Source organism: Trachemys scripta, chromosome 19, assembly GCF_013100865.1.
Source record: "Trachemys scripta elegans isolate TJP31775 chromosome 19, CAS_Tse_1.0, whole genome shotgun sequence".
In the NCBI taxonomy this organism is placed as follows: Eukaryota; Metazoa; Chordata; order Testudines; family Emydidae; genus Trachemys; species Trachemys scripta.
In genome coordinates, this window is record NC_048316.1 from 14,570,508 (window position 1) to 14,593,282 (window position 22,775).

The 22,775-nt window shown below is 50.2% G+C and overlaps 1 protein-coding gene across 1 annotated transcript in view; it reads right to left on the minus strand.

Annotated features, from left to right (window-relative positions):
• The window catches only part of VWA5B1 (von Willebrand factor A domain containing 5B1), a 70,625-nt gene extending 56,018 nt beyond the window's left edge, over positions 1-14,607 (minus strand). The window contains exons 1-3 of the mRNA XM_034753650.1: positions 14,364-14,607; positions 1,160-1,346; positions 236-397 (exon numbers count right to left, since the gene is read on the minus strand). Coding sequence (XP_034609541.1) covers positions 236-397; positions 1,160-1,298 — 301 coding nt within the window. The 5' untranslated portion in view covers positions 1,299-1,346; positions 14,364-14,607. The remainder of the gene's footprint in view (positions 1-235; positions 398-1,159; positions 1,347-14,363) is intronic.
• Between the last annotated feature and the right edge of the window lie 8,168 nt (positions 14,608-22,775).

Genomic DNA, 22,775 nt, shown 5'->3' on the forward strand with positions numbered 1-22,775 from the left:
TCCTCTCTGAGGCCACATCACTGTCCAGGTCTCCCTCCTCCTGCACCAGCCCCTGCTGCCAGTGGTAAGTGGATGCAATGGCTTTTCCTGTCCCCAAAGTGACCACGCCACTGCTGTTCAATACGTGTGCTCCTGACACCATGTCACAAGCCTGCATAACTGACAGCCCCTCTGGGATTCCTCTTCCCCTGCCCACTCCTCCCCTGGACCATTCAAATCACAAGGGTCTCCTTACCGCTGCCATCCTGAGCTCTTCCATTGGGGAGGCTCCCGCAGTTCAAGTAACAGTCGTCTATTTTGGCTTTGTCTTTGATCTGCACGGTCACGGCCCGCCTGGAAACAACCGCTTCGAACCCAACCACGGTGGTGTACTCATCCAGTGGGTAGACAAAGAGACCTGCCACAGGGAAGGCTCTTAGAACAGCCACCCTAGGGGTGAGGTTTCCAACCACTCCCCACCAACGGTCCTGTGCTCTGGTGTGGTGGCCAAGAGGAGACATACCCTGTTAAAGGTTCCTTCCTCTGGCACCACCAGCGGCAGGAGCAAACACTGCGAGAGGCAAGAAGCCTGGAACTGTAAGAAAAAAACACTAGGGGCCCAATCCTCTCCCAGCTCCAGCACCTTTGCTGTTCAAAGAGGCCAGAATTTGGCCACAGGTCCTCTGCTGAGCTGTCGTCTGATAGCAGAGGCGAGCTCCGCCAGCTCCTACTCCAAGCATGCCTCACCCACTTTGGCACATGCCAGGGGAGGGCAGGGATGTGGGCTGGAGAAGGGGCAGGCTGGAATGCAGCTCTTCTTCACAAATTTTCAGCAGGCATATGGTCCCTTAGGGACCGTAACCAGCAGTTGTAAGTTAGAAGAGCCTTTAGGCTGCTCTAACCGATGCTAGGACTGGGGCCAGGGCTGGAGCTGCCATGTCTTGAGAATCAGGTGCCTGTAACTGACTCCCCAATACCCTCCATTATGCCAAGCGGCTCTCAGTTCAGGAGAGAATCTGGCCCTACGATTGCACCAGTAGCAAGCATTGTACCCTGTCCGTAACGGGGAGGCTGCCGAGCCGGACTCAGAGGCTGACATTAACACCAGCAGTGACCGGTCACCCATACTGACCCCTGAGCACCATCCAAGCTGCCTGTGCACCAGGGAACGGAACCTTACCTTCAAAGGGATGGGCCTCCGGGTTGCCGTAGGTCAGGGAGGCGGTCATCCCAAAGGCATAGCCGCTGACGCAAGAGGTGACCTCGGAGGCTGTGAGTGGGAGGGGGGAGCTGCTTGTCCGGTTAATGAGCCCTGGCATCCTGCTTATGGGCTCTGGGGGAGCTTGGGTGTCAGGACCTGCAGCAGACTGGAGAGACGGGGGAGGACGTGAGACACCTGACAGAGCCCTGACTGCTAGAGCCCAAAACACTCCCGGCGCCTCAGACAGCCTTGGGGACAGGTAGCAGAGCTGATGACTGTGCCAGAAGCCAGTGTGCAGGGCAGCCTACACCTGCCCCAGCAGGACCTGCCTCCAGGGGCCTGGACAGAGTTCATCGCAAAAGGTGGAACTGAAGAGGCCTCGAGGCTGAAGACAGGAATCCAGGCAACAAACACCGCTGGGTCTTAATCTCGTTCTGCCGAGCTTCTCTCTCTTTCCTTTGCACGGTGAGGATGGGCCACAGCAGCGCCAAGCGGGATGAGTGCTAGTGACATGCCCGCCCCTCCCGGGACCCTTCTGCCCCAAGCTGCACCTGTAACGTTGTCTTTTCTAATGGGAGAGGAGGGCTTGTAGGGATAACTGATGGTCCTGGATTTGGCACTGCTCTCTCAGCTCCTTGCTGTGCCCACGGTGGCGTGCATCTCGTGGATCTGGTGGGGGGAGACAATGGCCATGGTTCTTCGCCTGTACGCTTGGGTGCTACAGAACAACTTTGTTCCCGCTTGATAAAGAGGAATTCGCTTCCTCACCGGTGACGGTGAACAACCAAGTCAGCCCATGGCATGGAGATGAGTAAACCATTCCCCCCGTGATGGGAAAGACACCATGAATCCCCATTCGCTCCAATACCTGGGACTATCTTAAAGTTAAATTTGCATGGACTGTACCAAGGGCATGCTGATATTTCAGGGGCAGGATCAAACTTCCTTCCAGCTGCTGTGCTTCTGCTTATAGCTTTATATTGTGCAGAACTGGGTAACTTTCTCACACACACCCCTCTGGCTTTTGTTTTCTTTCAAAGTGTAAAGTTTCTCCGTGATAACAAACTACAACCATGAACGTTCTCATGAAAGAAAGATACGTATGGAGATAGACAGATATTCTTTTCGGCCTATGATTTCTTTGCCCATTACCAGACAACACCACAACACTGGCTATATTAATTCACTTCCCCCCCCCTGCATTTCAAGGCAAATGCAATGACTCCTCTTCCACACTCCCCCTATCTCCACATCACGCCTGCAAAGTATGACTCAGTTCATTGCCTCCTTAGCAGAGCTGTTCATACTTAAAGTTGTTGCCTCTAATGCTTCTGTTAATTAAATTTTCCTTGCAACAGGTCTCGCTGCCAGCCTAACCTCCGCTTTAGCTAATCTTCTCCCAACATGTCTGTCAGCCTGACTGGCAGAGGAATTCAGAGAAGGATCTTGCGGGTACCTTTCCGTCCAGAACTCCCCACACTCGCTCTCGGGCAGGAATTCCCAGGGATAGCTACAGCCACACTGCTCCTTGTCTGGCTCTGGATGATTTACACAACGCTCACTGTGAGCAAGGGGGAGCCAGCCGCAGGGAAAGACATCGATTTACCTCACATTTCCTGGCCAACTCTGTTATTAAATGCACCTTTAGAGGCAAATGTCCCAAAAGGCAAATACAAGAAGTCATTAGGACCAGGAGATCACCTGTGCCTTTGAGTGGCTTCACAGTGACCAGTACCCCAGCTAGTCAGATTACAGCTGGCTTGGGTGTGTCTACATGGGCTTCAATCACATACCAGGACTTCAGTGAGGACATTTCCTAAGAAACCCAGGAGCCTGCTGTGTGCAAGGATCCTCTAAACTAATCTGATAGATGCTATAAAGCCGGCAGGGGGGAAAGCCAGAATAGTTGTGCTGGGATACTGAGGATAATCGAGCTACCCTCGCTACTGGGGGAGGGATAGCTCAGTGGTTTGAGCATTGGCCTGCTAAACCTAGGGTGGTGAGTTCAATCCTTGAGGGGGCCAAGGATCTGGGGCAAAATCAGTACTTGGTCCTGCTAGTGAAGGCAGGGGGCTGGACTTGATGACCTTTCAAGGTCCCTTCCAATTCTAGGAGATGGGATATCTCCATTAATGATTATTATTATTATTACCCAGACACACCGTCTCCAGATAGCAAAGGCCAGTCAGGACATTGGGGAAGTGAGATCTGCCAGGTCGGGGAGGAAGGAGGCTGAATCACCTGCCCTAAGGGAGGAAAATGGAAGAAAGAACTGAGTGAAAAAGGAAAATAGAAGGAAGGAGACAGGTTAGAAAGGCAGACAGAGGAGTAAGCCAGGCCTGGCAGATGGGATTTCTCTGCTGTGCCACATTGGAGAGGGGGGTTCAGTCTCCAGTCCTGAGACCTGATTCCCCCCTCACTTATACAAGTGCAGCTTCATTGGCGCTACTCCTGATTTACACCAGGCTAAGTGGGGTCAGAATCAAGCGCCTGGCCTCCTCTTCTGACCAGGTGGAAGCTGGGAAGGAGCTCCCCCTGAGGAAGGAGCAGCTGTAGCATCGCCCAACAGTGTCTTCTGTGCCTGCTTAACCCCAGCCAGCACATAGGGGCCCTGGGCGGTGAGGTGCTAGGAGGCAGCACAGGCTGTGTTAGAGCTAATGGGGACATTTGCTCCGTAGCGGCCTTGTCTCGCATCTTTCCAAAGGGCCGACAGAGGACACGAGACAATGACAAGTGCAGGGGCTTAGAGGAGGATGAGATCATTTATATTAGCTGCAGCCATCACAACTTCTAGTGCCATGGTTTGCTGATTCACAGTCCCTGAGAGCAAGAATCAAAGTGCTCTGGCCAGAGTGGAGGTGCATGAGGGTCTGCAATGAACACTGTCCCCAGCTATCTCAGAGAAGCAGGACAGCCGTGATTCTACTGCTGGGGGAGAATGTAGATGGGTTCTCAAGGGCACATGTAGATTGTCAGCTCTTTGGGGCCTGGACTGTCTCTTTTGTTCTGTGTTTGCACAAAGCCTAGTGCAATGGGGCCCTGAGTCAGGACGTGGGTTCCTAGGCACCATGGTGATGCAAACAATAACAATCCCATCTGGGGAGAGGGCTGGTGGCCATAATTATTATTATGTGTAGTATGACAGTACTTAGGAGCTGCATGCAGCCTCAGGGCCCCATTGGGCTTGGTGCTTACAATCCATATAGACAAGCCTGGGAGAAAGGGAGGTGTGATGGGATCTATAAACCCCACCCTGCAACCTCTAATAAAGGGTTAAGAGACCTTCTCAGCTGTGGCTAATTGGCAGACCATCAACAGCTGGGGAAAGAGCTGCAGACCACGCACATAGCAGTGGCCAGGGAGTCTAAAGAGGACTCTGTATCAGCTGTGAAGTGGGCAGGAAGTGGCTAGCGCTGGAAGGAGCCGCTCTGGGAAATGGGCCAGAGGCAGATGAAGGTAGGAAGGGGCCCAGGAAAGCAGCAATGAGTCAGAGGCAGCAGACCAGGGTTTCTGGGCTGGAGCCCATAGGCAAGGGCAGGTCTGTGTTCTCCTCCCTGCCAGCAGGAAAAGGGGTGTGAAAGCTCTCCTGTTGCAAGGAGTCATGGGATGCTGGGCCCAGGGTGGGGCTGAAGACCTGGCATAAGGTCATTAGACTGTCTGGTCATTGGACTCTGTAGGGGTGGGGACTGTAAGTGATCTGTCTGGAGGGTGAGTGCTGAGATGGGGCAAATGGCCACGGGAGTTTCTGACAGGAGGTGCTACTGTAGCAGAGGCTGCTGCCTCATGTTGGCCATGAGGGGATGGACTAGCTGGTGACTGATTTTCCCCCCCCTCCCCCCCCCCCCCCCCCCCCCCCCCCCACAGAAGACCTCCTCCTCCTCCTCCTCCTCCTGGCTTTACAGCTGGGGAACTGAGGGGATGTCTACCCTGCAGTTAGACACCGGGGCTGGCCCGTGCCAGGTGACTTAGGCTCGTGGGGCTGTTTAATGTGGGTGTAGACATTTGGGCTCAGGCTGCAGCGTGAGCTCTGGAACCCTCGAGCCCGAGTCAGCTGGCTTGGGCCAGCCGTGGGCGTCTAGTCACAGTTTAGACGCACCCTGAGAGAGCACGTGACTCTCACCCGTGGAGTCAGTGGCTAAGCTGAGCTCCTGTATTCCAGGCCACTGCCTTCAGCACAGGCTTTCCTCCTGAAGAGAAGGGGATGAGAAGTGGGGAGTCCTCCTAGCTCCATCTACATCCCCCCACTGCTCTTCCTGTGCGCCCATCGCTGAGAGATGATGAAAGGGAAGCCTCTTCTGTACCCAGGCATGAAAAGATTTCCAGGATGTGTCTCTGCTTTTCCCAACCTTTCCTGGTGGCCATGAGGGCTGGTGAATCCTACTAGCATGGAGATATAAACCCCCCAGAGCAGACACCATGCTGCCTGCGGTGGCTCTGCTCCCCGCTGCGGCTGTGGGCGGCTGAGTGCTAACTAAGTGCTCCTAGAACTCGCTCAGAGCCATTGACAAGGACTCAATGGCTCTCAAAAGAGAAGGATTTCTCATCCCCCACAGGGCCCAGCAGAGCAAAACACTCCTGGGCTCATTCACAGTCAAGTGGGCAGCAGCGACAGCATTCCCGTAGCCAGCTTCAAACCTGCGTGCCCCATCCGTCGTTCCCAAGCGGTGTCTTTTTCATTAGGCTCCTACTGGCTTCCCTTCCTCGTCCCATCCCCCTCCCTTCCAGGTCACACCAGTAGCTACAAGGAGCTTTGTTCTTCCAGGGGATGAGCCTTCTTTGTGGCTGTTACCAGAACTGAAACATGAACATGTTTTACTAGCCAGGCCCCAGAGGTTTGGAATAGGCAATGCCTCAGGCCCATGCCCACAACACGGGCCTCCTTTCTGCAGGCCCAGCCTGGGAGCTAGGGAACCAGAGAGAACCACAAGGTCTGTCTGTGTCCAACAGCCTCACTGAAGAAACCCCTTTCTAGGCATGACACCCAAGTCCTGCCTCTTATGAGGGGGATGCTCAAGCTGCAGCCAGGTCTGAATTTGGGAGTGACAGGTGGAAGTATTCAGATTGACCCGGCACTGGGAGCCAACCTGCATTTCTTCCACCTCCTCAATGAGCCCACTGGTTCCCCTCCCACAGCCAAAACTCTCCTGTCTGACTCTGTACATCCCTTTTCCCCTGCAGCAACTGTCCTGGTTTGTCACTTGGAGAATCTGGTTGCTGTAAGGAAGCTGGGAACCCACTGGAGAGGTGTGGGGAGAGCTGGGGGCAATGAGAAGGTTGAGAAGAGAGTCAGGGTCTATTGGAAGAACTGTGGAGATGGAGCTCCAGAGACACTGGGACTAGCTACGGGCAGTTATTCAAACCAAGCCTCTTAGAACCCTGAGATTCCTCCATCCCCTGCTGTATACACGGCTGTTTCTATCCATGGCCTGCAGGAAGGCATTAGCGTGCTAGGGCTGCAGATTGCCAGGTTTTGAAAGCTCTCCTTGGAAAGAGGCACCAAATCCACCTACACATTCAAACCCTCCGTTATGTGTTCAAGGGAAGGGGCTGTTAATGCGTTTTGAATAGGTTCAGTCTGTGGCCCCTCTCCTCCCAACCCGGATGAAGCATTTAGGATCTTGGAAAACAGAGAAGCACAGGGCAGCAGATCTCCGTGTTACCTAACATGAATACAAGCCATGGCCCCACCACCTCTGTGTTTGACCAATTCCCCGCCTGTCCATTGCAGCTTTGTTGTTGTTAGAAATGCCCCGTGCGCTAGGTGCTGCACAAACTCATGGCAAGAGACAGTCCCTGCCCCAAAGAGTTCACTGTCTGAACAGACCATAGAGAGGGAAAGTGCCTCACCCAAGGGCACACAGCAGAACCAGTTTTAGAACACGGGTCTCTTGACTCAGGCCAAGTCTACATGGGTATAACGATGAGAAATCCACATCCCTGAGCTATGTAGTTATACCGACCTACCGCCTCTCGGGGAGGTAGATTAACTACGCTGACGGGAGAAGCTCTCCTATCGGCGTAGTAGCATCTTCACTAAAGTAGTGCTATACGTGAAGACAAGCCCTCGCAGTCTAATGCCCGATCCACGCTGCCTCCGTAACCAGCCTAGGATAGGACTGGTTATTATCTGCCTCAAGCTGCTCTCGTCTGTGAGGGGCACCTCCTCAGACCTGCATTAGGGCTCTAGCGGCACAAACGCTGCAACGTAACCAAGGAATCGCGCCGACGACTCTTTCCGCTGCTTCACCTTCCAAGGCCCTTAGTACAGCAAAGAGACGATGTCAAAAGCGGCTCTGCAAGACACTGTGCAGCTGATCGCATCTGAATGGAACGACTGCGTGCTGCAGATTGTGTCTCCTTTGACATTGATGCCATCAAGTGTATGCACGGGAGAGGCGAGAATAGGAGGACTAAATGAGAGAGAGAATGATGGAGGAAAATGATGGGAAGGATGGTTCTATCCTTCTCTGAGTCCTCAGTCAGACAGCACTGCACGGGATTTTGTAGTGACTTGGTTAGGAGCAGTGGATGAGAAACTGCCCTCTCTACTCTGCTCTCCGCTAGCTAGAAACTCTGCCTACCATGATTCCCATTGTGCTCTCTGCTTCTGTGCTCTGCACTTTGCTGTCTGAGCCCTACAATTGGTACCTTCTGGCCTCGTCTATGCTCCAGACACTGAGCTGGTGTGATAGCCGACCTTCCCCAAGAGAGCAAAAGGCAGCCCTATTCCACCCAAAACCACGGAGCTGGCTGTGTCCTTGCACGCCCCCTTTTACCGGGCTCCCCTAATTACACATCCGCCGGGAGATACAGATTCACTTATGCGCGCAGCAAAGACTGCATTTAGTGCTGGGGGAAAACATTTCATTCAAATTTGGCTTTGGGAGGGAGTTCCAAAAAATGCAGATTTGGGTCAACTGCAAAATTCTGTGAATTTGTATCAAATTCACAAATTGTTTCAGTCAAAACAAACAAACAATCTTTTGACATTTTCTAAGTAAAAATTTTCAATTTGCCACATCTATTTGTCTTGAAATTGACTTCAATTTTTATGTAATCTTTTTTGTTGTTGTTGTTGTTGTTTAAAAAGATCAAAAACATCCAAAATATTGCATTTGACCCAAAACATTATTTTTTTTTGTGTTGGCCAAAAACTTGCTTTCGTTTTTCTACTTCAATTTTTCAGTTCAGCCAGCGAACTAACTGAAAGATCAGTTATTGGCACAGCTGTAACCAAAAGTAAAATAGGGATGTCTGATTGGCAATGACCGTCCATTGACTAACACAGGGATCGTCATATCTACCTGCTACATTTTGCATAACAGAAAGTAAAGGGGAAAACTCAATGAAGATTCAGTGCTCCAGCAGTTGGCTGGCATTCCCTATATACAGCTGGCCAGCATGCTCCATACATCAGGCATGTTCCATGACTCTGCTTTCAAACTGATGGTGAGGAACTGCCAGTGGGGCAGTGAAGTGAAGATTCACTTGTGGTTGTCAGTCAAACTTCTGGATGCAAAGATGTTGCTGAGTATCAGAGGGGTAGCCGTGTTAGTCTGAATCTGTAAAAAGCAACAGAAAGTCCTGTGGCACCTTTAAGACTAACAGAAGTATTGGGGAGCATAAGCTTTCGTGGGTAAGAACCTCACTTCTTCAGATGCAAGAAGTGAGGTTCTTACCCACGAAAGCTTATGCTCCCAATACTTCTGTTAGTCTTAAAGGTGCCACAGGACCCCCAGACGTTGCTGAGGTGCCTTTTCCTGTATTGTTAATGGTCTGATCCTCTGCATACATAATGGTGAGGGATTTCTATGGAGATGTGAGTTATTGTGCTTTTCATGTGGCGGGGTGACACTCTGGATGGTTTTATGGTGGATGGATGTTCCTCAGGTGGGGGAGTTTTATGGGCATGTGACTTGATGGATTGATATGCGAGAAGGGCAGCACAGACGTGCAAAGTACAGAGCCTTGTTTTCAAGAATAAATTTTATTACACACTAACAAGCTTGAAAGTAGCATTTTACGCCCACTTTGCACAGCAGCGAGGGCCTTTGCCAGTCACTGAAGTCTTTCTAGTGACTGCAATGAGCTTTGCATCAGGTTCTAAGGGCCAGGTTTTTAAAGGTTAGTTGCTTACAGATGCAGATGGGTGCACTTTTGAAAATCCCATCTGCATCTTTAAGCCTTTCAAAGTCTGCTCCTAAATGTCTCCTCTATTAAAGAGAGAGGGTACAGCAATCTCTTTAGGGCTTGTTTGCTTCCATCAAATGTCAACAGAAAGACAGACTGGATTGTGATTGCAGGTAGGCAAGAGCACTTGATCCTCGCACAAAAGAACTTAAGCTTTTTGGTTTTTGTTTGTTTCTATGTTTGCACAATGGGTCCTAGATGCTACTGCAGTACAGTTAATAATAATGATGCCACCGCCTAGCGAATGGGCCAATAGATACAATGGAGTGTGACTCCTCAGGCAGCCAATATGGGATTGCTTGCAGGAACATTCCCTTATGTTTTATGCTTTTGCCATGGTGGCTGCTACGTTGCTTTCTGAATGGCTGGTCCTGCTTGCAAGCTAAGCCAGCCACTGTGCACCCCAGTCTGAGTCCTGCCCCCCTCACTGAGGGCAGCAGCTGAAAGGAGGTGGTCGGGGAGGATGCCAGAATTTAGGAATGGCAGGGAGAACTGACCCGGGGTTGGTTGTAACTGCATCCAGGCTGACCTCTCAGGCAGCATTAATAATCCAATTGATAACTTTAATATTTGCAACTGAGCTAGCATTTAAAGTGAGCCCTATTCTGCTAGTCTGCACTCAGGATGATGGGACAGGGTGGGACTTTTAGACCCTACATCAACCCCCCTTCCAAAAATGCATCCTGCTGCCTTCAGCATTTCCTCACTGCTGCCCCCAGCCTTTAGCATCAGAGGAGGCAAAGATGGAAAAGACCCTGATCGGACAAGGGCCTTGTCTTCATGTATACTTATCCAGCACCTAGCACAATGCAGCCTGATCCTGATTGACTCTTCAGTGCTACTGTAATATAAGTAATACGAAGGTCAAAGAGTCAGAACACCAGGCTTTTGGCTTCCGGTAAAGAGCGGATCTGATATTAAACTGTCTCTGTGCATGAACTAAGCCACGCAATGCCCGACTGACCCCTGCCACGAGCCACTACATTGCCACACCTCTGTGGTGTTTCTGGGTTCCGCACATGCTACAGCCACATCTCCCTGCTGAGCTCTGGGTACCAGAATTCTACTCTCGGGAGTAACTATTTCAATGGAGCTCCCCCCCCCCAGTTGGAATTAAATGGAGAAGGGTCGTGTGCCACATCACAGAAATGCAGCCCTTCCTACAGTGGAACCCAGAAGCTCTTTAACAGCACATGAGAATGCTATGCAACAGTTTAGGGCTGTAGGTGAAAAATACTGCATCCAATTGAAACTACAGGGGAAGTTTTAGCCAGGTGGAATATAATTACCCAGCCAGAAATAGGCCGAGTTACCAAGGCTATCGCTCCTACTGTTGCAAAAAGTTCATTGGGATGTTTAATGACCACAAGCACTTGGGACCTCCGTTGTAAATCTTTTCAGAAAGATGAGCCCCATGACAGCACAACACCTTCCTAATGCCAGGCTGGGGTACTGGATCAATAATGACTAAGGGAATAGTGGCTTTATTAACTGTGCCATATGGGTTTCCTCGGAGGTCTCTTGTCCAGGAACAGACCAGGCATAGCCCTGAGATGTGAGGAGATCACCCCTCCAGATCTCCTCCACATTCAAGCTGCTTTGATGAAGAGAGAGACAGGTTTTCTTCTGCTGGGTAAATATTCCTTCAGCTTCATTTGTATCAATCAACACTGACATCCAGTGGCTTGTCAGGCTGATTACAATCGGGCATTTCTTGTGATCTATGAACATCTCTCCCGGGTTCTGTTGTCCAGACTAAAAACAGAACGGACCTGATGCATTATGGCCATTCGTTATTACTATCATGTCAAAGTGAATTCAGCGGCTGTTCCCACGGGATGGAACTGGAAAATGAAGCCCTATTCATCTGCAGAACCAGTAAAACATAGGCAATAATTGCATAAGCTTCCCAACACTGCCAGGCCAATGCACCTCAACCCTCTTTTGGAAAGCTCACCCCCTAGGGATGAGAGAGAAGTTTAGTCTCCAAAGCCACCCAGACCCCTGCGGCCGCCAGCACGGATGCCAAATGGTGCCTTTGCTATATAGCACAGGATGTTCCTTTCAGTCATTTGTCCTCGTCAGAAGTCGGAGGTAAGCAAGGTCAAGCCTTGCCAGACGCCCAGTGAAAAGTGGAGCTGGAAGTCTCCTTTCCAGTTCAGGTAGACACACCCATGCTAGCTTGGATCCAGCCAGCACGCTAAAAACAGCAGTTCAGCCCTGGCCACAGGGGGGTGGCAGGCTGCACTAGTGCCCCAGTACATACCTGGGGATTGCCCCAGGGGTGGCTCACTTGTCCTGCCACCTGTGCAGCCGCTATTACACTGCCCTTTTCAGCACACTCTCAGTGCTAGCTAATATCTACCTCAACTGGCAACTACATCTCCAGCTCCACTGTAGACCTACCCTTGGGGTAGGACTGCAACGCACGTGAAGATGTGATTGTAGTATGGGAAGAGACACCCAGGCTAGCTTTAAATTTGCTAGCGGGGTAATGGTAGTGTGCAGGCGGCAGCAGGGGCTTCACTCCAGCACAGGCTAGCCACCAGAGCATGTCTGGGTGAGCTTGTTAGCCCCTGCTGCCCTGCCTACACTACTCTTATTACCCAGGCTAGCTGGATTAGAGCTTGTGCTTGCAGTGTAGACAAAGCCTGAAACTCGCCTTGTAGTTTTGCTTGGATATGGTATCTCTGTGTTGCCGTGTGCTGTTAAAAACAGCTGCTGTGTTTCACCTCCCCAGCAGGAGCTGCATTCTAAGGGTGGGTCTTGTAATACGGTGACATGCTGACAAAACAGTAACAACACAGGGCTCCCTTAAAAGTTTTCTGGGTCAGTTGGTGATGCACGTTGTCCCCTATGGTGCTGGCTGGCCTGGCGATGGTCCCCTGCCTGATCTGGGGAGTGGATCGCCACTGACTGAGGTCAGAAGCTGCACATGCTCCAGGCTCTTTCCCAATACTGATTCTTCAGATTCTGGAGTGGGGTGGGGTGGGGTGGGGTGGGGCAGGCAGGGGCTGATGGGCAGAGCAACAGGCTGCAGCTACTGCAGGCCTCCCCTTCAGTGCCAGGGCAGCTTGGCCTCCTCTCCTCAAGTTGCTGGACATGGTGGAAGGGGCAGGGCCAGGACTCTGTGCTTTGTTTCCCATGTGCTGCGAGCGGTGATGATGGTTGGTGGAAGAGGCACTTGAAACATTGGATTATTTAACCCTAGGCACCTTCTCCCCTAGATCTATCCCAGGCCCTGCCTCATAGTGGAAAGCGGTGTGCTCCCTGGGAAGGGTCACTGCCAGGCTGTATCCCACAGAAACATCCCTAGGAAGAGCCCTGCAGACATGGTTCCTGGCTGGCTTCAGTGTCTCTCTTCCCGGGCAGAAGCCCCACTCCAGACGTATGCCCTGCTGGAAGGCTGCCCTGGGCTGAGTCAAGAGACAGGTCTGTTATGTCACTTACACGCTGGCAAGAGGAAGGGGGGGTGGCACACCTGGATGCCCATAAGGCACTAGAGCCCCTGGGTGTGGCCCTTCATTGCCAGCCCTGCCCCAGGTGGCCTGACTGTCGGTGGGAAAGCAAGTCTTTGCCAGCAGATTTTCAGGAGCAATCTGCAGCCTCCCCGGGAGCCCCTGCTCTCCAATCCCAACCGTCCAGCAGCCCTGCCCGGACCTAGCAGGGGGGTTCTAGGCTGCTGCTGCCTGCTGGCCGTCTCTGCAAGCAACCGGGCTGCGACGTGCTCTCTGCGAGCACAGTGGGTGTCATTCATCTCTGTCCTGCGGGGCCAGCCTGGTGCTCGGAGCTCCCGGTTCCCAGAGCCAGGCACCCGCAATAATCCTGCGGGAACAAAAGCAGGTGCGTCCCTGTGCAGCCAGCTCCTCTGGGATGCAACCGGAAAGCCCCGGGCCTCAGACCCACAAGAGACTGCCCCTTCAACCATCGCTTAGCACCAAGGATGGAGCCACTCATCCCCCTGGATCAGCGGCCACCAGCGTTGGTGCTAATTGGCCCCCTGGAAGGCTAGTCTAAGCAAAGCACTCAGGACCTGATGGGGCCCAGGAGAGGAGTGTGTGTGTGTGTGTGTGTGGGGAGGGGGGTGTCTTTTCAGGACAGAGGTGAGGCTCCCTAGCTAGGGGGAGAAGTTCCATCACCTGTTGCCTGGGGGCTGTGTCTGTCCTACCCAGGCCCTGGGTTCAGCCTTCAGGGCTGCCAAGGAAGCTTGCCACGGTGGGGATTTAAAAAACTGCTGGGCAGCATTCCCACGCCACGCTGGATGGCAGCGGGGTGCTGGCACGCTCCTGCAGAAGCCAGGCCCTAATCACTGCAGGGGGAAGCCAGCTCTTGGCCCCAGCGGCCCGCAGTAGCTGGCAGGGGCAGAGGATTCCTGAGGGAGGATGGAGCAAATCAAGCCCCCCTGCAAGTAAGGCACTTGCCCCCCCCACACACACAAACACACCCCAAGCAGGGGCTAGTGAATCTAACCCCCCCACACACACACCCCAGCAGGGGCTAGTGAATCTAACCCCCACACACCCCAGCAGGGGCTAGTGAATCTAACCCCCCTCCCCACACACACACACACCCCAGCAGGGGCTTGTGAATCTAACCCCCTCTCCCCCACACACACCCCAGCAGGGGCTAGTGAAGTTCATTCTCCGCCCAGCGAGCGGGCAGAAGGCGAAGCGAAGAGGTCGTTGGGCTTTTCTTACTCCCCCCCCCCCCCCGGCGGTTGTCACCGGCCCCTGCCTGTTCTGCCCCCGGCCCGGGGGCTGGGAGCACGTCCGTGCCCTGCAGCTGGGAGAGGCAGGAGAGCGGCACTTTGCCAGGCTGGGCTCGTGCGCGCAGAAATAGTGTGACCGGGATTTTGAACAGCACTGCGCTGCGCGCTGCGACGAGGCACCGCGCAGCGCCTGGGAAATGCGCCCACGCTCCCCCCCCGCGGGCCTGCGGAGCGGCCAGCGAGCTCCGGGAGCGGGCGCGGAAAGTAGCCGGCTGCTTCCCTTACCTTGGCTGGCGGGAGGAGGGGTGCGGAGGCCGGGATCAACTTCACACGCGCCTGCCGGCTCCTGCCATGGTCCGAGCCCGGCTGCTGGGGCGAGCGGCTGCCCAGAAAGCCCGGACAAGCCGGGAGGCGGTAGCAAGCACCGCTTCAGCCTCCTTTTGTCTCTGGAAGACAGAGAGACAGACCGATCAGGAGGCAGACAGGCATGGGGTGCGGGGGGGAGGCGATCTCTGCACACGGAGAAACCTCAGCAACATGTGGCATTTAGCTATCCCAGCGAGCTTCCCCCCGCCCCAGTGCGCATCCTGCCCGTACTCCCAGGGGGGTCCTGGCTCCATTGCTGCCTCCCCACCCCACCGTCTGGATGTCGGGGCTGCCTTACCCTGCAAGCTGCAGCAACATGTGTCCCTCTGCGAAAGCTCTACCGTTCCCCTCCAGCTCCTGGGGGCTGTCTGCGATCCTGTGAAGGCTTCTGCTTCACATAGCAGGGACCCAGCTCCGCTAGCAGCCAGTTGATTAACACACACTTTTCCATAGCTGTTTGGGTGACCATCATTAAGTGGTGCCATTTGTTTTGTCAGAGAGAGAGAGAGGTAACCATGACAATCACCCTGTACACACACCACTGTCTTTCTCAGCACCTTCTCCCCCCGTCCCCATCTCTTAAGGACATGGAGCAAGTCCTCAGTTTGCATCATTTCTCTCTGCTTTGTTGGGGAGCATTTCGCTCAGCAGCTGCAAGGGGACAAACAGCTGACACTCATTTGTGTGTCAAAATGGCCCGTCTCTCTCTGTAGCATTCACACGTCTGTGTAGCCAGAGGAGATGAGACCAATAGAGCTAATGTACCTATGGTTCAATAATGTCCCTCTTCTGACCATGGCATCTGGACAGATAAGATAAGCAAGAAGGCAGGCTGGTTGAGAAAGTAATAGCAGACAAATATTGCCCTTGAAATCGAGGATCACCCTTCTATCCCAAGGGTGAGTTTTTTCATAGCAATCTATCAGAAAAAAAAAACCCAAACATTCCTTTATTACATTTCTCCTCCCGCCCCGCTGCCAACACTCACCCTTAGCCTTTTAAAATAAAAGTGCTATAAATCCTCCCAAGCAGGATGTGTCGGCCATTATTGGCCTCCTCTGAGACTGTCTTGAGACCAGGAAGTTTGGCAAAAAATAAGATCTTCCCTCCTTCCCTCACCACACCATTCCCTGCTTTCTTCTGAAAACCCATGCCGCCCTGCCCGTGTTCTTTGTCTCCTGGCTTCTGCTTAGTCAGCTGCCGAATCCTTTGCGTGGGATGCAGTGGCTACTCTAAGGAGGCACCTCAGCGGGCAAAGCAGAGGATTGTGGGGCACACGTGAGATCCAAGGTGTCCTCTCCATCAGCGGAAATTATTTCTATTCCAGTAGCACCTAGAGGCCACAGCCAAGATTGGAGCCCTTCTGTGCTGGGTACTGTAGAACCAGGCCGTCCCTGCCCTGAAGAGCTTACAGGGCAAACCCGACAAAGGATAGGAGGGGAAATAGACACAGGGAGGGGAAGCGACTTGCCCACAATCACACAGCAGATCAGTGGTACAGCTGCGAGTAGAACCCATTTCTCCTGACGCCCAAAATGGTGACCCACTTAATAGGCTGCCCGCCTGGGAGTTAGGGGGCCTGGATGCTAGTCCCAGCTCTGCCATGGCCCTGCTGTTTGATCTTGGGCAAGTCGCTTCACCTGTCTGTGCTTCTATTCATAGGTGCTGGAACTCGGGGTGCTGGGGGTGTGGCCGTCCCCTTGGCTTGAAGTGGTTTCCATTCTATCCAGGGTTTACAGTTTGGTTCTATGGCTCTCAGCACCCCCCCACTATACAAATTGTTCTGGCACCCCTGCTTCTATTTCCCTTCCCACCTTTTGCATGGCTTGACTATTTCGACTGCAAGCTCATCAGGGCAGGGAAGGCCTCTTACGATGCGTCTCTATGTGTCTAGGTGGAACTGTAATATAAATAAAATAGTATGGAAGTTGAAAGGAAGTTTAGTATCACTGACGATGTTACCTCAACGTCCCTGTGTTTCCTTTTGGACTAAAGAGTCTCAAAGGCAGCAGAGATCTATGGAAGGGCTGGTTTTTCTCTCTTAATACCTGTGTAAATCAGAAGTACTTCTGCTAAAATCAGGGGAGAACAAACAGTGTAAGGGCCTGATCCAAAGCCTAATGACATCAACAGAAGTTGTTCCACTAACTCCAATGGGCTTCGGATCAGGCCCTAAGTGAGCCCTGAGTCAAGCCTAGATTCTCCAATCCACCCGTGGTTTCATGGGGCTATTGCTGGAGCTACCCTGGATGGAGCAGGAACAAATGGTCAATGAGAGGCTGTTCTTCAGAACTCTGACATTTAAACGGATGCTGCTCATGCTGTAATGAAAACATGGGTTTTCCTGATAAAATCGACCAGTTTATATCTCCTGGCATGTGACAATCCTTGCAACTAAAAACACTTTGCCACTTACTGACCATTTAACTGATTGGGCCCCTCTAGGATAGATTCTTCATGCACCATGGTGTTCTCTGTGCAAGACCATCTCTCTGGGGCGATGTCCCCATGTCTCTGTTTCTCAGCACTCCTTGTCTCTCCCTGATTCTAGGGCTCTCTCACTTTCTCCCCCTCCGTTTCCAGGTGTGTGTCTGTGCCTGTATCACAGGGAAACAGGAATCGTCATAATGCATCACACTAGTGGTCTGTCTAATCCAATATCTGGTCACTGACAGTGGCCAGAACAATATGATTCAAAAGAAAATGCAACAAATGTTGTAGTGGGCGATTATGGAATAAACTGCCCTTAGAGGAAGTTTTCTTCCGAGCTCCCATCCGTTAGAGGCTGGCTTATGCCCTGAAGCATGAGAGTTGATATCCTTTATTAGATAAATAAGTAATCTCCTAGAGATAGCCCAAGTCACATGTTCCAAATGCTTGTTAAATATTTGCTTACTAAGTCTTTTGGCTCAAACAGAGGAACTAACATATGTCAGAAGAAAATCACTGGGATCCATACCAACAAAGCTGGCACCCGTGCCATATTTATTTATAAAACAGACTGGAATTTGATGCAGGGGCCCCCTCCTTCTTTTGCTGGGATGTTGTTGTTTGCTCTCCTCCTTCTTCTGTTACTTGTAGAACACTGCGCGTTAGCGTGTGCTGGTGTCGGGGAGACGATGGAGAGGGTGCATTGCCAATGCTTGCTGCTGATCCTTCTTATGCATGAAACCCAGCTGGAAAAAGCATTTGATTCATATACCTGGAATGGGTTAAACAAATCATTTTAGGGTATAGCAAACATTTCATAATGAGGGATAATAATCAATCATGATTCTTAGCTCTTTGTACTTCCAAAGCTCTGGACAAACATCCATGTCCTTATTTTCAGAAGCACTGAGCATCCAGCGCTCACCTGGACCTATTTGGTGCTTATTACTGCTATTGTTTATTTCTATTGCCACAGAATCCCAATCAAGGATAAAGGGCCCTTGCGCTAGGCACTGTACAAACAAACAACAAAGAAGACAGTCCTGTCTCAGAGAGTGTATACTCTTGGTATCAGAGAGGTCACACTAGGTGGCCAATGGGGTAGAGATGGTTTAGGATGAGATAACAATACAATGGACAGAGTTTAGCATAAAAACAAAAGTCGTAGGGGAGACAGTGTGGCCTAGTGGATAGATAACTGGACTGGGACTCAAAAGAACTGACAGAGTGGATTGGCCCTTGGCCTGTTAGCTGACCTTGGACAAGCCACGTCACTTCTCCGTGCCTCAGTTTCCCCACCTGTGAAATGGAGATAATGATACTGACCTCCTTTGTAAAGCTCTTTGAGATCTACTTATGTAAAGCTCTATATTAGAGCTCGGGATTATTATTATTAGTTCACCATTTGCCTGCCCCCTGCAGTTGTGAGTGTGGAGCATCTCTGAAAATCAAGCCCTGACTCTCCCCCTTGTAGAAAAGCATTTCCAGCCCCATTTTACAGACTGGGGGATGGAGATGTTATATGATTGTCTCAAGGACACACAATGAGTCAGTGGCATAGCCAGAATTAGAATGCAGACTTTCCTGGCTTCCTGCCCAGTGCTCATTTAATTAAATCATGCTTCACTGTTACATGTATAAGCCGTATAGGTCCCTAATGTTTGTATATTCCAAAAGCAATCTGTGTCAGATCGCTGGGTGGTTTTGGGTATTAAAAAAAAGTCCTGGCTCTTGCTGGATAGACAAGCAATCAGTAATTCTGATCAACAGTATTTCTGGTTTGTATGTAATGCAGTTTTTCTAGTCTCGGAATGCTCTGAAAAATCACCGTCTACAAGAGGCAGTGGTGGTGGTAAAGGGCAGCAAATTGGTAACCTTTGCTTCCCTTCTCCCCCGGTTTTACACACCTGCCAATGAGGATTCCCCCATTCCATTTTACAGGATCACCGGTGATTAAAATGAAATCAGTGCATATAGATATAGCCAACATGGGCCTGGGTAGCTCACAGAAATAGGAGTGATCTATAGAGTCTTTCCCCTCCAGCTTATTGGTTCAAATATAGCCTGTAGTTAGCAAGGGATGGGAGTTATTTATTAGTCATATGACAGTAAAGTCTAGAAACCCTCCCAGAGATCAGGCCCCCATTGTGGTAGGCACTGCACAAATAGCAAGACACAATCTTTGCCCCAATTATCCTTGTGGAATAAGGCTCAGTTCATTTTCTAACAGACATAACAGCATAAATCACAAAAATAACCACTAACTGTCACACTTGTTGACAGTCTCTGCAGAGAGGGTAACTACTGAGTGTACAGTGGAGACCTACCTATCTTCTCCCCCCTAGAAGTAGTCCATTGGTGAAGCGGTGTTCTGCTGTTGCCAATGGTGTGCTTGTTCTATGCATGAAGGATTCGGGATTCAGCAAGCTACTTAACTATTAAAGTCAATGGTTTGGTATTCATTGTGGATGTTTAGAGTGGCATATACTTTAAGCACTTTGCTGAGTCAGGTCCAAAGCTAGGTGCCCAGGGCTGCCAGTCTGGTACCTTTCACAAACGTAAATTCCCTGTAAAAGAAAATACATACCAAAAAAGGAAGAGACCATTTTTACAGAACGATTTGCAAACCCAACTGAACCCACCGCCAGTCACCTCTGGGACTCCTCTTTCTTGACCTTCCCTTTCTCTCTCACTTTAGACTCAAATTGATGTTCATCTCTTTCACAAATATGGTGACGCTGCACTTTTATTGCTGTAAATATCAACATCAGAAATGTGCAGACTCATGACTGGAGCTTATGGACAATGTTACGTATGGCAAAGGAACTAACAGTCCTGCCGCAGGTTGAGCTCTCTGCAGCAGTGATTCTCTTCAGCTCCTCGTTGTAGGCCTGAGAGGTGCGTTGAGGATGAAATTCACTCCCATGCAAAGAGCCAGCCCCTCTTAATCTCCATGGTGAGGGCTTATGTGGCACTGAATTGGTGTATAAACCTCTGGGTGAATTTCACCTTGTGTCCTGTATTTGGGGATCACCTAACTGTCCCGTTTAGGGACTCCCTGAATGCAATGAGCCACATTACTAATTTTTTCACTTCCACGATACCCAGACCTCCACCACCTGATTTTGCCCAGAGGAAACCATGGGATGGCAGCAGCAGCAGTCTGTATCAGTAAGTGTGTCTACACTGCAAGTGAAGATGTGATTGTACCATAGCTAGGCATACCCATGCTAGCTTGAGTAACAATATATGGGCTTCAGCACAGGCTAGCCACCCAAGTACATATCCAGATTCCCTAGAGGGCTTTGAACTCATGCCACCACATCTACACTGCTATTGTTACCCCTGCTAGCTAGATTAAAGCTAGCACAGGTATGCCCACCTGGGCTACAATCTCCCCTTCACTTGCAGTGTTGACATACCCGGTAGAGAGCCTTCGGCCATTCAGAAAAGTTTCAGCTAACTTTTTTTCCTATATATGGATCAATTATTTTTATTGCACATTTCCATGTACTTGTAAGTTTCAGGTAGGAGCGAAGTGGCAGAAGCACTAGGGGAAATGTTATTGTCAAGGGATTGCCAGCATAATCAGAGTAGGATGTGCCTGCAATCTCGAGGGCACTGGCTCTACTGTGAGATGCAGCAGATCAAAGATATGACAGGTCATCAGATAGCTGCTGTCATGCCAATGAGCTCCAGAGGTTGTAACTGTGAATTTTCCCTCCATACTACTCTTTTGTGAAGAGACGTTGTGTGGGCATTCATTCAAAAGCAACGAGCTGATCAGTGCGTCCAACAATTACATAACATTTTGAGATGGCAGGAGACAACACAGACCAAAAGTTGTCTATGGCATTTAGATATAAAATTCCCATTGAAATGAATAGGGATCATGCATCTAAAGCCCGTGCAGAACTTTGAAAATCTCAGCCAGTAACTATAGCTAGCCCAGAGCATTGGGGATCAGGGCTCCTGGGTTCCGATCCCAGCTCTGCCATGAACACCACATGACCTCAGGTAAGTCACTTCACTTCTCATACCTCAGTTTTTCCCCACTTGTCAAATGAGGATAACAACCTTTACCTACCTCTTGGGGAGATGTTATTGAATATTTAAATGGAAGGTGCTATTAATATATCCCAACCACCTTTTATATTTTTCTTCTAAATATCTCTCTCTGCCCTTCACCTTTAAAGCAACTTGGAAAGGTCTAGGAGATGGAGCAGGATTAATATGCAAATGGCAGAGGAGAAAATGCAATGCGAGATGAGATTTTGCATGTGAAAGGCAGAGGAGGTTGCAAAGGGTCCATGCAACACCAGAAGCCTTCTGATTACAAAGGTAAGATCTCATCTGTGATTTCCTACCTTTCCAATGTTTCTTTTCTTCTTTTTTCATGTTTAATTTATTACTATTATTATTTTTGGCCTCTCCTTTGGTTGTTTGCTCATTTACCCTGTAAACGGTTTGGTTCCAATTGAAAATCTCCTTGTGTGCCGCTCTTCAGCACCCTCTCAGGCATTGCGATGTGTTGCCATGGAAAGGGCCATGATGTCACATCTACAAATAAATTCGAAAGCCCCCCAAGTTCACTTGTGCAACTGGGCAGAGATTCAGAAGCCCGGGAGACACAGGGGGGTGGTTTGCTTAAAAAAGGAAACTTAATTAGGCGAGGGAGAGTAGGTTAGAATACAATGCACTCAGTGGTCACAGAGCTCTCCTCATTCCAGGTGGCAAATATTGCCTTGCAGAGAAAGACTGGGAGGATATGGGGAGAGCGAATCTCAAACAGGCAGAGAAGGGCAAAGTGACAAATGGAGGGAATGAAAGGAAAGCTGAAATTTAAAAGAGTTAGGGACCTGATCTGATCTTGATAAGTGCTGAATGCCATCAAATGCTTATTGACATCAATGGGCACTGTCCAAGCTCAGCACCTCTCAGGATTAGGCACTACTGATGCAAATAGGTGTTCTTACTACCTAGTTACAACGAAGGAAGAAATTAATACTAAAATGGGTGAACTAGAGTGCCTGGCGTGAAATGAGGATATTGATATAATGGGCATCATGGAAATTTGGTGGAATGAGGATAATCAGTGGGACACGGTAATACCAGGAGACAAAATATACAGGAATAACAGTGACTGGTAGGAGAGTGGCACTATATGTGAACGAAAGCATAGAGTCAAATAAAGTAAAAATCTTAAATGGATCAAACTGTAATATTGAATCTCTATCGATAGAAATTCCATGTCTGAACAATAAATGTATAGCAGTAGGAGTATACTACTGACCACCTGACCAGGATGGTGATGGATTGTGAAATGCTCAGGGAGATTACAGAAGCTACAATGGTAGAAAACACAATAATAATAATAATAACAAGGGGCTTCAACTATCCTCCTATTGACTGGGTCTATGTCACTTCAGGAAGAAAGGCAGAGAGAAAATTTCTAGACACATTAATGACTGCTTCTTGGGGCTGCGTGTCCTGGAATCCACAAAGGGAGGGGCAATTCTTGATGTTGTTTTAAATGCAACACAGGATCTGACCCAAGAGGTGAATATAGCTGAACCGCTCGGTAATAGCAAGCATAATGTAATTAAATGTAACATCCTTTTAGAGGGGGAAAATACAAAAGAACCCACCACAGTAGCATTTAACTTCAAAAAGGGGAACTACACAAAAATGAGGAAGCTAGTTAAACAGAAATTAAAAGGAACAATCACAAGGTTGAAATGCCTGCAAACTGCATGGAGACTATTTAAAAACACCATAACAGAGGTTCAAACTAAATGTATACCCAAAGAAAAAAAAACAATAAGAGGACCAAAAAAATGCCACCATGGCTAAACAGCAGAGTAAAAGAGGCTGTTAGAAACAAAAAGACATTCTTTAAAA